Below are 17,063 nucleotides of genomic sequence, written 5' to 3'. Positions count from 1 at the left end.
TTTTTTTTCATCATTGCATTACAACTTTTGGTATTTTTTTGTTTATGCCCAAAAAAGGAATGTTTTGTTGGACACCAGAATAACTGGTGCCATGTTTTTGCCTTTAAATATGTTCAAAGGTATGAAAACATTCAAGTTTTCAATTACAATTGCATACATTGTCTATATTTCATTACTTTATATACTGTCTTGGGGTTACATTTGCATAAAATGCTAAAAACCAAATTCTCAAAAATTAAAAACCGAAATAGACCAAAAATGGAAAAAATTGAAGTGGAATGTGGGAAAAACTAAAACCGATTTCATCCGTCTCTGTTTGCTGCCCTGGATCTGTTTGATAATTCTGCCCCACGATGTTTCTGCAAAGCATTCTGGGAGGTGATTGGTCTTTACAGCCTCATTAGCTGCTAATACTTGCCGTTGAATCTCAATATAATACTAGTATTAATATGTTGCATAACTACAGTCATATAATTCATGCAACAGCTGAAAAAACTGTTTTAATAACACTAACCCTAATCAATATCGGAATCGAATCGGATCAAATCTTGATAATCGATTCTGAATCTAAGAATTGGAATCGAATCGATTCTTGACATTTGAATTGATCCCCAACCCTAACAGTTTCAGGAACACGCCACGGAGGTCCGACTAGCATCTGAGGCCGTGTTCTGATGAACGAGTTCTAACTGGACCTACGCCGTCCTCTGATCTGGTTTAAGATCTACATTTTCTTATTGCTTCGCCACCTGGAGGAACCCAGCGGGCCGGTCCTGCTGGCACCGCTGCTGCCGGACCGGTCCGGTCCCCCAGCTGTCAGAAGTTCCCAGGCTCCTCGCAGCTGGACATACTCGGGATTCCTGCCGTCTGACGGCGCCTGGGAACAGACCGTCACGTGACCAATGGTTCCCCGTGTTATGATACTGGTCTGTGTTTGGCACCGGCGCTGCTGGGACCCGCTGGGACCCGCTGGGACCCGCTGGGACCCCCTCGGTCCACATCGGGCCCGCCGGGACCCCCTCGGACCCCCCGCGGTCAGGGGAGATGGAGCTCTCATCAGATCACAATTACAGGAACACAACGTGCGACTGACCAGGAAGTAAATAAAAACAAAGACACGCCCCCACTGTTGCCGTTGGAACCTCAAAGACTCTCAAAGACTGTTCCAAGACCGCGAGTAGACCCACAGAACCTCTACCAGCTCCACTAGGGACCCACCTGGACCCGCTCGTTCCCCTCGGACCATCTCGGACCGCCTTGTACCCCCTTTGGACCCTCTTGGACACGCTCGCCCGTTCTAGGACCAACTCAGACCTGTTCGGACCCGCTTGGACTAGGGGTGGGTAAAAATATGTACTATCCTTGTACTGTCTTCGGGTCAAAATTACCTAATTCTCCCTTCCTTCCTTCCTTCCTTCCTTCCTTCCTTCCTTCCTTCCTTCCTTCCTTCCTTCCTTCCTTCCTTCCTTCCTTCCTTCCTTCCTTCCTTCCTTCCTTCCTTCCTTCCTTCCTTCCTTCCTTCCTTCCTTCCTTCCTTCCTTCCTTCCTTCCTTCCTTCCTTCCTTCCTTCCTTCCTTCTTTCCTCGCTTCCTTCTTTTCTCCCTTCCTTCCTTCCTTCCTTCCTTCCTTCCTTCCTTCCTTCCTTCCTTCCTTCCTTCCTTCCTTCCTTCCTTCCTTCCTTCCTTCCTTCCTTCCTTCCTTCCTTCCTTCCTTCCTTCCTTCCTTCCTTCCTCCCTCCCTTCCTTCCTTCCTTCCTTCCTTCCTTCCTTCCTTCCTTCTTTCCTCGCTTCCTTCTTTTCTCCCTTCCTTCTTTCCTCCCTTCCTTCCTTCCTTCTTTTCTCCCTTCCTTCCCTTTTTTCTCCCTTCCTTCTTTCCTCCCTTCCTTCTTTTTTCCCTTCCTTCTTTCCTTCCTTCCTTCCTTCCTTCTTTTCTCCCTTCCTTCCTTCTTTTCTCCCTTCCTTCCTTCTTTTCTCCCTTCTTTCTTTCTTTCTTTCTTTCTTTCTTTCTTTCTTTCTTTCTTTCTTTCTTTCTTTCTTTCTTTCTTTCTTTCTTTCTTTCTTTCTTTCTTTCTTTCTTTCTTTCTTTCTTCCCTTCCTTGACCCGAAGACAGCACAAGGGTTAAGCAAAGCCTCTCATTTTGTGGACGGTGGCTGCACGCGACCAAACAACAATAAAATGGCGACGATGGCAAGTGAAAAATCTTTCAGATCAGACGTTTGGACTCATTTTGAATTCCCATTTAGAGAAGGAACACGAGAAACGGACAAAAGTAGGGTGATGTGTAAAGCCCCTTTCACATAAATGGCGCAAAGCGCAGACCGCCGCCAGCGATCTCATTCATTTGTGTATGTGCTACCGCGGCGCAAGAGCGGACCGCTGTGCCGCCGCCAAGAATCGAAATCGAAAATCGAATCGAATCGAATCGTGAGGTTCTTAACAATACCCAGCCTTAGCTTGGACCCGCTGGAACCAACTCACGGTCAGGAGAGACAGAGCTTTCATGACTAATCAGGACACAAGAACAAGAACACAACATGCAAGTAACCAGGAAGTAAAGAAAAACAAAGACACGCCCCCACTGTTGCCGTAGGAACCGAAAGGATACTGAGAGAACTCCAGCATCCCAAACACCTACCTGGACCGCTGAGGTCGCTCTGAAGAAGGTTTCATCTTCTACAAGGACTCAGAAACCTCCTCAAAGACCCTGAACCTCTGCAACAGTGTTTGGGAATAAAACTGTTCCAGGACCACGAGGAGACCCACAGAACCTCTAACGGGTCCACCAGGAACTAGGGCTGGGGATCAATTCAAACGTCAAGAATCGATTTGATTCCGATTCTTAAGAATCAGAATCGATTATCAAGATTTGATTTGATTCCGATATTGATTTGGGTTAGTGTTATTAAAACTGTCTTTTGAGCTGTTGCATGAATTATATGACTCTGGTTCTGCAACATATGAATACTAGTATTATATTGAGATTCAACGGCAAGTATTGCAGCTAATGATGCTGTAAGGACCAATCACCTCCCAGAATGCTTTGCAGAAACATCATGGGGCAGAATTATCAAACAGATCCAGGGCAGCAAACAGAGACGTATGCAATCAGTTTATTTTTTTTACCACGTTCCGTTTAAATTTTTTACATTTTCGGTCTATTTCGGTTTTTAAGTTTTGAGAATTTGGTTTTTAGCATTTTATGCAAATGTAATCCCAAGACTGTATATAAAGTAATAAAATATAGACAATTTATGCAATTGTAACTGAAAACTTTAATGTTTTCATACCTTTAAACATATTTAAAGGCAAAAACATGGCACCAGTTATTCTTGTGTCCAACAAAACATTCCTTTTTTGGGCATAAACAAAAAAGTTGTAATGTAATGATGAAAAAACACCAATCTTTAGAGATATGAATCGATTTTTAGGAATTAATATGAGAATCGATTTGGAATCGGAAAATCGTTTCTTTTCAACAGGGGTCCACCAGGAACCTCCACGCTGACACTGGACCGCTACTACACATAAATCGGCGGCTTGACTGCGTCACCTGTTGCCGGGCGGCCGCTCCCGGACCTGGATGGTGCTGAGCTCCGGGACGCCGCCCCGGAGGCCCGCGGGGGGGATGTTGGCGTTCGGGATGCTGTAGGACTTCCTCCTCTTCCGGCCGCAGCAGGAGAAGCCGTGAGGCGAGGAGGAGGAGGAGGAGGAGAGGGACAGGGAGGAAGAGCGGGACGCCTGCTTCAGCAGGGGAACCTCCCTGCAGCTCGGGTCGTATGTCTTCTCGTCCACGAACTCGTGGTTCTGGGGGAACACGAGGTCACAGGGTTACCATGACGACGGCTGAAACTCCCTTAATCGCACATTTTGAATCTGATGGCAGCAACACGTCTCAAGGGATGCTGGGAAACGGACAACAGGAGGCTGAACCTGAAATCCAGAACCCGAGTCCAGGAGCCCCGACGTCAGGGGCTTGTCCGGGACGAGTCTTCAGATCTTTATTGTAACATTCAAGTGAGACGCTTTGGACGAAGAACCAACGAAAACATGGAACCAGCTGATAAATAATAATGATAATAATACATTTTATTTATAATGCACTTTACATTACTGAAAATCTCAAAGTGCTACAGTTTGATGATTAAAAGGAAACAGAAATAATAAAATCAAGATAAAGGGATAAAAAGTCAAGACATGGCAGAAAAGAGAAAAAAAACTATTGAAAATAGCAACTAGGGAAAAAAAAACAAACAACAGCATTGTTTAGTGATAAAATGCTTTGTTAAAAGGAATTTATCATAAAAGGTTATAAATGCGTCGTCGGGGATTCTAACGTAGGGAAGAGTATTAGGGCCATGCAGGAGAAAAAATATTTGAGAGGGGAAGATTTTCTTTTATTATGCACTTCGAGAAAAAAGTCGAAATGTCGAGAAAAAAGTTGAGATTAATGTTCAAGTACAATTTTGAGAAAAAAGTCGAAATGTTGAGAAAAAAGGTGAAATTTCGACTTTATTCATGAAATTTCGACTTTATTCTTGAAATTGTATTTCATCATTAGTTGAAATGTTGAGATTAATGATGAAATACAATTTCATGAATAAAGTCGAAATTTCACCTTTTTTCTCAACATTTCGACTTTTTCTCGACATTTCGACTTTTTTTTAAAGTGCATAATGAAAAAAAAATCTTCCTCCTCAAAAATATTATTTTTATTTTTCTCCAGTTCAAGAGTCTCTGATGGTTCGGGTTCCTGTGGTTCCTGCAGAACCAACAGCTGGAACATCAGTTCTGAAGGTATCAGAACATCTGCTCCCATCCAGAACTGAACAGTTCAGAAAAATATGAACAAGAAGATCCAGGACTGTTGAGAAGTTCCAGTCCGGAATGAGATCAGAACGGGCCTCCGGAACCGGTCCTGGTTTCCAGGTGTATGTTAGGCCGGAACCTTTGAGACGTGTTGCTGCCATCGGTTCAAAACGGTTCATTTCTTCAGTTCAAACATCTGACAACATGTTCTGTGTTCTGCTGAGGATGAAACATGAAAATATGGTTGTGTGGGTTGTGTGGTTCTGTAGTTCTGTGGTTCTGTAGTTCTGTGGTTCTGTAGTTCTGTGGTTCTGTGTGGGTTCTGTGGTTCTGTAGTTCTGTGGTTCTGTGTGGGTTCTGTGGTTCTGTGTGGGTTCTGTGGTTCTGTAGTTCTGTGGTTCTGTGTGGGTTCTGTGGTTCTGTGTGGGTTCTGTGGTTCTGTAGTTCTGTGGTTCTGTGTGGGTTCTGTGGTTCTGGGCCCGGCTCACCGTGGTCTTCTCCAGGCAGTTCAGCAGGTGGTGGTGGTGCAGGTCGAAGTTGGGGTTGGTCTTGCAGACCAGCGCCTGCCCGGCTTCCTTGGAGGCCTGTAGGAGACACAAACAGAGGTTCCATCATCTGACCCGCGGCCCAACGGGGGGTCGTCCCAGAACCGGGCCGAGACCGGACCTGGGCCAGTTAAACATTCCCACCAGCGTCCGCCAGAACGCCCCTCGCACCCGACTACGTAGTTTCTTGTTTCAGTTCGAGCTTCATTTCATTCAGAGCGTTAGAGTTCTGCAGCTCGCGTCGCCCCGAACCGACCGGATGATAGGGATGGGAATTGATAAGATTTTTCCAATTATGACTCCATTTTCGATTCTGTTTAACGATTCTCTTATCGATTCTTATTTGGAAAAAAGGAGAACAAACAGGTCGATTAGCATCAATTTTGTTTTATATCTTTGAACAAAAAAATACAAGTGAGGTCAACAGTGAGGTCTTAAGATGCCCCCAGACTTGGGCTCCTCGATTTGTTTTGAAAATAAATATAAAATAATAATAATAGAATAAATATTCTTCTGTAGAAATTAACTAAATACAACAAATGAGGCAATTACACAAGAATGTCTAGTAACATGTTCAACATTTTTGCATGTTGCTATTGTTTCCTCCCTTTGTTGAAATGTCCACATTGCAAGTCGTCCTTGTTTGGTAAAATATAACCAAACTTTCGAGCGTTTATGCCGCTTTGTCGCCATGTTTTCTTGCTGGGCGCGAATGCGCACGTTGCCCACTGGAATCGATAAGGGAATCGTTTGCAAAAAAGGCAAACGATTCCAAGGAATTGAAACACTGGGAACCGGTTCTCAACAAGAACCGGTTCTCGATTCCCATCCCTAGATGTGACCCAGTTGGACAGAACCAGAGACCAGAGACCAATCCCGGTGCCAGAGGAACATTTCAGTCCCCGTCTTCCCCAGAGTCCAAAAGAAAAAGAGTCCTGGACTTTCTAACAGTCTATCCTGGAAAACCAATGTCTGGTGCATAAAAACCCTTCTAAGCATCCTGGATTCCTGCCACCTACAGAGTTGACGGACCTAAAGTTCTTAGAGGACACAAGGTTCTTCTGAGACACTGACTGCGTTTACATGCACTCAATAACCCTTTTAAAACCCGAATATTAGCAATAACCCGGTTTTGCACGGCCATGTAAACACCAATAACCCCTTTGAATAACCGGGATTTGCTCATATTCCGTTTTTTAAAAACCCCAATATGAGCCCTGGGTTACTCCTTTTAAAACCTGAATATTGGGTCATGTAAACGCCAAACGGAATATCCCCATCAAACGGAACATGAATTTGTTTTCTGCACATGTTCTGTTCACAAGGAATCCTGGTCTTTTGAGTCCAGGAAGTTCTTATAAACACGGAAAAACCAAGACCAGGAGGAGACTAATCACTTCATAAATGTAATGAAGGATATGAACATTTCTGCATTTGTAGACGGTAGAAAGTACCGGGATAGAAGATTTACAAGAAGGTGAGAGAAATTTTGTTTTGAATTTGGATACAGGAAGAAGAAGTGGAAATGACGGTAATTGGGCCATGATGTTCTCTGCGCGCCGCACAGACTTTGTCTGTGACGGGACTCTGGGCAACACAGTGATCCACCTCAAATCTTAACCCAGCAAAGTTCAGGTGTGTTCCTCCTGGTCTCTGGGTCACATCACCCCCCCCCCCCCTCCCCCCGCATGCTGCCAGGGTTGATTAACGGGCCGCTCAGCCTCATGGGAAGGCCCATCACGATGCAGGAGGAGGAGACATGTAGAGCGTTCCTGTGGGAGGGGCTAGACACGCCCACACCTGAGGACCAGCCCATGCACAGGTGAGTTAGTGGTTGTTAGCGGTTGTTCTGTTTCCCAGGTGCAGTTTCATGTTTTACCGTAAAAGGGACAGAAACCCTGAGAAACCTGTGGAGGATGAACCAACACCTGACCTGAGAGGAGCCATCACTATGTCACTAAGCCCCGCCCCCATTGGGGCTCCACCAGTATCTCAGCGGTCTGAATTTAGTCTCTTTTACTGCACCAAAACAGAAGAAAGGGTTTGCAGACATGGAGACGTGTTAAAGAGAGAGAAGAAGGTTAATCATGAGTCACAGAAGTTCAGCAGTCACATCTCACCTTTAACCCCAGCAAACCTGAGGAAGCAGTTTTCATTTCATGATTTCAGTTTCGTCAGATTTGAATGGTCTCCGGTCCGAATAGGTCGTAAAAACCGGACCTTTAGAGCTGCAGATCAACTGCCAGGTGATTGTTACGTTTTTTTACTCTCCTGGCAGCTCTGACTGCTTTTGCTCTTGAGGAGACACGTGTCACTGCTGAACCAGGAACCAGAACCAGAACCAAGAACAGATAGAGACGACACGATGAAATAAAAAGTGAGTGAAACGGCCGCACTGGGACAGGACCAGCCCGACCCGCATCCAGAGCAAGCAGCAGTCTGCAGTCGGAGCTGGAATCGGCAGCGCCACACGGTGGTGACGGCTGCGTTTCCGTGGTTACCTCCTCATCGGGCCCGACCGGCTGCCGGCTGCATTTGAACTGCAAATACGCGTCGGCCGCTCTGCTCTTCACCGCGCTAATCGTAGCGAGCCTGGTTTTCTGTTCGTGGACACATACAGACGGTTTCCGTTCAGCCCGACCCGTCGTGACCCCAGTGAGCTTAGAGTTTGACCTCATGACCACGAAAACAACCACAGTACGACTTTAGAAACAGCTGCAACCAAACGTTTAAATACATCTCAGAAAAAGACGCAGACACCTTTCTTATCTTAGAAATGTATCTTAGTTTGGGTTGGTTTGTTTTCCAGGATCAAATATCCTTCATTCAGATGTAAACTGTAATCTGGCACTTTTATGGTAGTTTGGGAGCAGCGGCTTTTCTCTCGCTGTGTGGCGTTCCACCTCAATCTGCGTTTTACTGTTGATAATCATCAACTCATACTGTGTTCAGTCGGCATCTTTTAGCACATTTCGGACTAAATCTCGTTAATTTCTGGGACATGGAAGGTATTCCCCTCTGTACAGGTATGCTAGCTGTTTCTACTGTATATTATTGTCTGGACGGATGAATGTGGGACCTTCTGGCATCTGGGATATTCATATAACATTTGTATATGATATATAGCCAAAGATGAACCAGACCTCTGATGATTCTTTTCCTGGTTGAGTTCTTTTGATTTTCCCATTATGCAATGCAATAAGGCCCTTGCACAGGTATATGGATGTTGCTAGTTAGTTTACCATCAGTTTGAATTCTCCAAGCTTTTTAAGGCCAAAGTCGACTTCCTGTGAGCCAATTTAACCGTCATAAGTGGAAGAAAGGTTGGTGTCTTTTTCAAAACTGTGTTTAAACTTTTGTATTCAGCTGCATCTCTGGAGTAAAATTTGTTCTAATTTAATGTGGGGGTCATTTTAAATTGTTATAGATATAACGTTACCATTAAATAAATGAAAAAAAAAGTAGCATTGCAAGTTAAAAGTCACTTTGTACAATAAATATTTGTCTTCTACAATAAAAATAACTAAAAATAATGACTACATTACAAAATAAAAGCCTCCTTAAATAATTATCTGCAGCATCACAAATTAACAACCACCTGAAAAATTACGTGTGATATTACAAAATAAAAATAAATTACAAAGTATGTCCAAAATAAAATAGATGTGGTATTACAAACTAAAATTCCAAATAAAATGTAAAAGTTAATATTACAAAATAATCTCCTGAAATAATGAACTGTGGCAAAACAAAATAAAAATTCCTAGATAAATAAAATAGTTATTTTATAATAATAATAACTTTAACCAAATTAATTTAAAAGATTCTGTATTACAAAATAAAAATCTTGTGACGTTATCATGAAATAAAAAACACCATAAATAATACATTACAAAATAAAAGCCTCCAAAAAAACGAAATAATTGTATTTAATACAACTATAAGTCAGCTGCAGAAAGTGTGACATTATAAAACAATAAAGACAATAAAGTAATTTAAAATGAAAAGTAAAAGTAGCAAAAATGTTGACATTACAAAATAAAAGTCCAATGAAATTAGTAGAAGTAGTTCTTTGGAAGATTTCAGATCTGAATTTAAAACATTTATTCATTAAACTATATCAACTCAAGGATATATTTATATGTTCTGTTTATTTGGGGATTCATTTATCCTCTTATTTGTTCAGTTTTGATTTGGTCAGTTCAAATACTGTTGATAAACCTGTAAATGATCAACGACACAAGGAATACTGGACATCTTGAGCCGGAGGACTTATTCTGCTGGATGAAACATGAAGCTGTTAATCAGATAAACATGCTGGACTGTTCCTGCCGGGTTCCGAGCTTCCTCCCGGTAACTTTCCATCCCTCTGCTTGCGTCCCGGAGGGATAAACAGGAACAACCCGGGAGCTGGAGCGATGCTGCTGGGAGGAAGTGGAGGCTGGACGCCGCTGCTTCCTCCCGGCTCTCCTGTGAGTTGATGCTGCCATTTGTAAATAAACAAAGACCCACACACGCACACAGCTTCTCGTTGTTGTGCGTTTGTGGGTCTTTGGAGATGCTGGCGTCCGGCTTTAGCATCCAGCTTCACGTGGTAACCATGACAACGTGGAGCGCCTGAACGGAGCATGAAACGGCCCAGCGTTTAAGGCAAGGCAAGTTTATCCGTATAGCACAATTCAACACAAGGTAATTCAAAGTGCTCTACATCAACATTAGAAACTACGGAAGAGTATGAGGGCCAGGCAGGATAAAAATAAAAATGATATTTTAGAAGAGGAAGATTTTTTTTCATTATGCACTTCGAGAAAAAAGTCGAAATGTCGAGAAAAGAGTCAAAATGTTGAGATTAATGTTGAAGTACAATATCGAGAAAAAAGTCGAAATGTTGAGAAAAAAGTCAAAATTTCGTGAATAAAGTTGAAATGTCGAGAAAAAGTCAAAATGTTGAGAAAAAAGTTGAAATGTCGAGATTAATGTTGAAGTACAATTTCAAGAAAAAAGTAGAAATTTCGTGAATAAAGTTGAAATGTTGGGAAAAAAGGCGAAATTTCGACTATATTCTTGAAATTGTATTTCAACATTAATCTCGACATTTCAACTTTTTTCTCGAAGTGCATAATAAAAAAAATCTTCCCCTCTCAAATATTTTTTCTCCTGCCTGCCCCTAATACTCTTCGGTAAAAAGCAGCAGGACACAATTAAACAGTAAATAACAAATAAAATGAAATAAAATAATAAGAAAAGAGGTAAAATAATATAAAGCACAAGTTGTTAGGCAGTAAGGGCAGTAGAGTACAGCAGGTACGTATTTAATTAAACAGTAATGTTTTTATCCTGATTTAAAGGATCTACAGTTGCAGCAGACCTCAGGTCTACAGGAAGTTTGTTCCACCGGTGAGGAGCAGAATAACTGAACGCTGCCTCATCTTGCTTGGTTCTGGTTCTTGGGAACCACAACAAACCAGATCCAGATGAACCTCAGGGGTCTGGGAGCTTCATAGGAACCAACAGATCCAGCATGGATTCTGGTCCAAGACCATTCAGACCATTCGGTCTTCCTTTTCGTTTAGCATTATTGTCTCTAGCGCTGCAGCTGACGGTGCCACCTAGCCTTCGGTTGCGTCATTACTGACAAACCCAATTAGCACAAGCATAAATGCTAAGACCATTCAGGTCTTTGTAGACCAGCAGGAAGATTTTAAACTCTGGGAGCCAGTGTAGCGGTTTCATGACGGGTGTAATGTGGTCAAGTTTCCTGGTGTTTGTAAGGCCACGTTTACACATAGCCGGGTATTTACAAAAACTGATATTTCCCCCTCTATGTTTTGAAAAATATCCTCGTTTACACAAACCCGCATGAATATCTGTTATGGTGCTATGAGCAGCCAAACCTACAGGGGGCAGTGTAACGAGAAGATAAAGTCATGCTAGCCAATCAGAATCCTGGAAAAAAACACCAACAAATGACACGTGAAACTTCCAGTTACTTCCAAGATGAACGAGAGTCTTTTGTTTGGAGTGACAGAGAAGTGGAGTTACTTTTAAGTGTGACTTTAGAATATAAAACAGGTAAAACACAAGAAAATATTGACGGTGGCCAAACTAATTGTAAACACAGGTCGCACTCATGACGCTGGGGACGTTTCTGTTGCATAATGTGACGTTCTGAAGCCTAAATGTCCGTTTCCTTCCGTTTACAAGTAAACGTGAAGAATGAGTTTTTTGCAAATCTCCACTTTGGCTGGAGTTTTCAGAAATTATCATTTTTGGCGACTTTGAGCTTCGTTTTCGTGTAAACGAACGGCCAAAACGCATGAAAACACCACCGTTTTTGCTACGTGTAACCGGGGCCTAAGAGCTAGCTGGCGGCGCCGCTGCTCACCTTCTGCGCCCGCCTCTTCTCGGCCCGCTGGCTCTGGTGGTAGATCCGGCTGAAGTTGGACACGATGACCGGCACCGGCAGCGCGATGACCAGCACGCCGCTCAGGGAGCAGATGGAGCCGAAGATCTTCCCCATGATGGTCTTGGGCACCATGTCGCCGTACCTGGGGGTCAGAGGTCAGAGGTCAGAGACAGGCTGGGTTTGGTCCCCAGACGACACTGAAACGTCCCTCCGTCTGGTTCTTTATCAGGTAGAACGATTTCATCCCTAAAGTTCAGACTTTTTAATGTTTTTTAAATTTTTAATGACTTTTTGATTTAATTGTGAGCTTCATCTGTATTCCCGGACGTCCCCGAGGTCACAACCCGAGGCCTCGGTCCACAAACGCCGTCGTCTATGAATAAGGAGTCTGACTGACGCCTGATGACTCAACTAAACATCAACTTTTCCAGACGATCAGCAGAAAACGGCGCCGAGGCGGCAGCTCCACGTCCTGAGAGGAGCTGCAGTTTAGCATAAACATCACTATTAATGAATCCATGTGAAAAATAACATTACATTACAAAATAAAAGTCCCTTTGATATAAATAAACTTGATATAAAGTAAAAATACTCAGTCATAAATAATACTTTTTAAAATCAAAGCCTCCTTAATGAATTATAGGTGAAATAAAAAATATAAGTATGTCTAAGATAAAATAGATGTGGTATTACAAACTAAAAATCCAAATAAGATGTAAAAGTTACTTGTAATAAAAGCAATATTACAAAAAAAAAGTCTCCTGAAATAATGAACTGTGGCAAAACTAAATAAAGATCCCTAGATAAATAAAATAGTTATTTTATAACAATAATAGTAATGTTAACCAAATGATTTGGTATTACAAAATAAAAATCTCATGAGATTTTGAGACAATCAGCAGAAAACAGTGCCGAGGTATGTGTGGCATTACAAAATAAAAGTCCCCTTTATATAAATAAACTTGATATAAGGTAAAAATAACTGTAAATACTCAGTCATAAATAATAATTGCTAAAATCAAAGCCTCCTGAATGAAGTATGAGTGAAATAAAAAAATTTAAATATGTCCAAAAATAAAATACATGTGCTATTACAAACTAAAAATCCAAATAGGATATAAAAGTTAATATTACAAAATAAAAGTCTCTGTGGCAAAACAAAATAAAGCTCCCTAGATAAATAAAATATGTATTTAATAATAATAATAATAATAATAATAATAATAATAATAATAATAATAATAATAATAATAATAATAATAATACCCAAATGAACTTAAAAGATTTGGTGCTAAAAAATAAAAATCTCAGCAGCTCCAGCTGCAGTTCCGCCGGCGGCCGCTTGGTGGAGCCAAAGACCCGCCCCTGGTCCGGTTCTGTCCACCTGACCCAGTCTGGGCTAAAAATGGTGGGGGGGTATGAGCTCAGGTGGTTCCGGACCCGGACCCGGACCCGGACCGGGGACTTGGAGACAAACACAAGATCAGAGAAGTTCTTACATGGTTCTAGACTGGAACTAAGACCAGAACCAAGACTACAGAGACAGGAACTGGGGAGTGCTGGAAAACTGGTTCTGGAGAACAACTGACTCTTACAAGACAGGTTCTGATCTGGAACCAGAAGTAGAAGTTCCTCTACAGACCACTAGGGTCCAGATGTGTGTGTGTGTGTGTGTGTGTGTGTGTGTGTGTGTGTGTGTGTGTGTGTGTGTGTGTGTGTGTGTGGTGTAATAGGGACATCCATCAGTTCTAAGAAAGTAAAAAATCTTGTTTCAAGAACATTACAGGACTATTTCACACTATTAAACTCGTTTTAAGACGCTGATCAACTGAACTGCAGATTAATGCTTAGTTTTGCTCTCAGACTGGTTTAAATAAGATTAGAAAGTTTATTTGCCATTTGTACATTTGTTAAGGTACATTAAGGAATTATTGTGCAGACGACACTCAGAGTACAAACTAAAAACTAATTTAAAAACTAAAACAGAAAAAAAAAGAATAAAATAACAATAAATATCTGTAGTGGCAAAAATCTAATGATGAGTTTTCTTTCAACACATTCAGTCCATTCTTTCTTATCGTTTTACCACATGGAAAGGCTTACGCAGTTTGTCAGACTCCCAGCTGTCCTTTACATAAATCCAAAGAGCGTTGTGATTCACTGATGCCTAGACTCTATTGTAAAAATGACAAACTTTAAATAAAGATGCAATTAGAGTCCTTGGGTTTTAACAGTGGTTGTCAGAGGGTCCCATTCCCCTGCTGATCCTGAAGCTGCGGTCAATGACGGTTTCGCTGCTGTACCTGCCTTTCCCGTCATACGTCAAACCACCAACTTAAAGACTAGCGCCGTCCTCCCCACCTGAGGAGGGAGGAAGGCGCACACTTAGGCCACGATTACATATAGCCGGATATTTACAAAAACAGATATTTCCCCCTCTACGTTTTGAAAAATATCATTTTTACACGAACCCTTATAAATACGCTGTTAAGGTGCTATGAGCAGCCAAACCTGCAGGGGGCAGTGTAACGAGAAGATAAAATCATGCTAGCCAATCAGAATCCTGGAAAAAAACCTCAACAAATGACACGTGTGAAACCTGAATAATATGGTTCCGCGTTAAATCAACGGCGTAGCCTACGCCGCCGCGTAACCTACACCGTAGGCTCTGCGTTGGTGTAACGCAGAACCATAAATCAGCCTTGACTGCCAGTTACTTCCAAGACGGAACAAGAGTCTTTCGTTTGGAGTGACAGAGAAGTGGAGTTACTTTTAAGTGTGACTTTAGAATATAAAACAGGTAAAATACAAGAAAATATTGACGGTTACAAACAAATTGTAAACACAGGTTGCACAAATGACGCTGGTGACGTTTCTGTTGCATAATGTGACGTTCTGAAGCCTAAATGTCCGTTTCCCTCCGTTTACAAGCAAACGTGAAGACGGAGTTTTTGCAAATCTCCACTTTGGCCGAAGTTTTCAGTAATGATCGTTTTTGGTGACTTTGAGCTTTGTTTTCGTGTAAACGAACGGCCAAAACGCATGAAAACACCACCGTTTTTGCTCCGTGTAAACGGGGCCTTAATATTTTGCTATTAAAGAACAAAAATGCGGCTCCTACAATATCAATAAATAAATATCTTTACACTACATTTCACCTAAGCATATAGCAGGTAACTCATCCAGATCCTGAATACAACGACGTATGACACCACGGGGTCTGTATAAAAACCCGCAGCCTGAGCGCTGAGCGCAGTCTGAAAACTTTCAGTGAGCAAAACTGAGCGTCTCCCAATGGCCAATTTTGGAAACGCCTAGACATAGTCTGACAAAAACAAGTGTTAAATACTCATTTTCTGTGCTATTTTTATCAAATTTGATGTTGCACTAGATAAGGCTTCAGGCTTTGGTCCCATTGTGTTTTCCAGCTAATAAGTAACAGATTCACTCATCTGCAGACATCTGATTACGAAAATAATTTCCGGCTGAAATAAAAACCTTCTATTTCAGTGTGTTCAAAGTTAGATTATTCAATTATAGTAGCAGTTACAGTGATAGATCTGACAGTTGGAGAAAAAACTTCAGAGTGTTACCTTTCAAAAGAGACCAGAACCATCCATGTACTTTAAACGGTTCAAGAATAGCTTTCAATTTACTTTAGGTACGCCTTGGATAGGCGTTTTTGGCAACTTTTACAAGTGTGGGAAGAGGTTAGTTGTCAATAAAAATATTCCCTGAATGAATAAATAAATAAATAAATAAATAAATAAATAAATAAATAAATAAATGAATAAATAAATGAACCAGCTCCACCGGACCGGGTGGTTCCCCTGAACCGGACCTCAGACACTGAACCAGAGCAGCTGCAGAAACACTCAGCGTGTTTTCTAACCGTTAAACAGCAGCCCTGCAGTGCATGCTGGGAACTCCCCCCTCACAAACAGCTCCTGAGGGCTGTTTGTTCAGCTAATTAATTTGCTGCTGACAGGTAATAAGTGGAGACTCCGCCCCCATCCATTCTGATTTATCTCACCTGTCCAGGTAACCGCCCCCGAGGTAATGACCAGAACCAGAACCAGCCAGGTCTAGTCTAGCCTCTGGACCTAGTCTTACATACTTCCGACCCTCCGCAGCTGAAACTGTAATATTGTTCTTAACGATCAGAAACGTCGGAGGAGTTTGTTGTTTTCAGTTGTGAATACAAAATAAAAACATGTTTTCAGCTGTTTTGGATCAGAAGAGGAAGATTTGGCAGCCGAGTGTCCAGATGTTTGAGTGCAGACTTGAGACGACGATAAACATGGAGGAGGATGTTTCATTTCTACCTGCAGGCTGCTGAGTGTGAGTGTGTGTGTGTGTGTGTGTGTGTGTGTGTGTGTGTGTGTGTGTGTGTGTGTGTGTGTGTGTGTGTGTGTGTGTGTGTGTGTGTGTGTATATGTGTGCGTGTTAAGGTGGATTATATTGCGCCGGCTGCAGGGTTGCTGGATCAGTGATGATTAAACTGAGGCCTTTTGGCTCCTTAATCTGTTGAACAGAGACCAAAGTGAACAAACAGACACACACACACACACACACACACACACACACACACACACACACACACACACACACACACACACACACACACACACACACACACACACACACACACACAGGACTGAATTTAAATCTCCCCTGAAGAAGGAGACGTCTTCCTACGATGACATGAGCTGAATGTTCGGATCAAAGCAACTTCATCAAAGTTTCAGCCCACGGATCCATGACAGAGTGAGACATCCATCAGAGTGAGACATCCATCAGAGTGAGACATCCATCAGAGTGAGACATCCATCAGAGTGAGACATCCATCAGAGTGAGACAACCATCAGAGTGAGACATCAGAGTGAGACAACCATCAGAGTGAGACATCCATCAGAGTGAGACATCCATCAGAGTGAGACAACCATCAGAGTGAGACATCCATCAGAGTGAGACAACCATCAGAGTGAGACATCACGGTAGAGTGAGACATCACGGTAGAGTGAGACATAATGGCAGAGTGAGACATCACAGCAGAGTGAGACATCCATCAGAGTGAGACATCCATCAGAGTGAGACATCCATCAGGTCTGGGCCCAGTTCCCTGCCCATCAGACATGTGGCGTTCCCTCCCTGAGGCCTCAGAACGGGTCGGCCTGCAGAAACGTGGGTCGTGGGACAACGATGCCAAATGTTCCTCATCGTAAACTTCATCGTGTACGGTGGATAAAGTCCTCAATGATTCTGGAAACAGAAGCTGGAGGAAAATCTGGTGCCGGGACCGGAGA

The 17,063-nt window shown here is 42.4% G+C and overlaps 1 protein-coding gene across 1 annotated transcript in view; it reads right to left on the bottom strand.

Annotated features, from left to right (window-relative positions):
• The window catches only part of LOC133424323 (potassium voltage-gated channel subfamily D member 2-like), an 88,097-nt gene that overhangs the window by 4,373 nt on the left and 66,661 nt on the right, over nt 1-17,063 (bottom strand). The window contains exons 3-5 of the mRNA XM_061714845.1: nt 11,737-11,899; nt 5,295-5,390; nt 3,551-3,804 (exon numbers count right to left, since the gene is read on the bottom strand). Of these exons, the coding sequence (XP_061570829.1) occupies nt 3,551-3,804; nt 5,295-5,390; nt 11,737-11,899 (513 nt within the window). The remainder of the gene's footprint in view (nt 1-3,550; nt 3,805-5,294; nt 5,391-11,736; nt 11,900-17,063) is intronic.

Source organism: Cololabis saira, chromosome 23 (assembly GCF_033807715.1).
Source record: "Cololabis saira isolate AMF1-May2022 chromosome 23, fColSai1.1, whole genome shotgun sequence".
Taxonomy (NCBI): Eukaryota; Metazoa; Chordata; class Actinopteri; order Beloniformes; family Belonidae; genus Cololabis; species Cololabis saira.
This window is presented reverse-complemented; position numbering and strand designations above follow the sequence as displayed.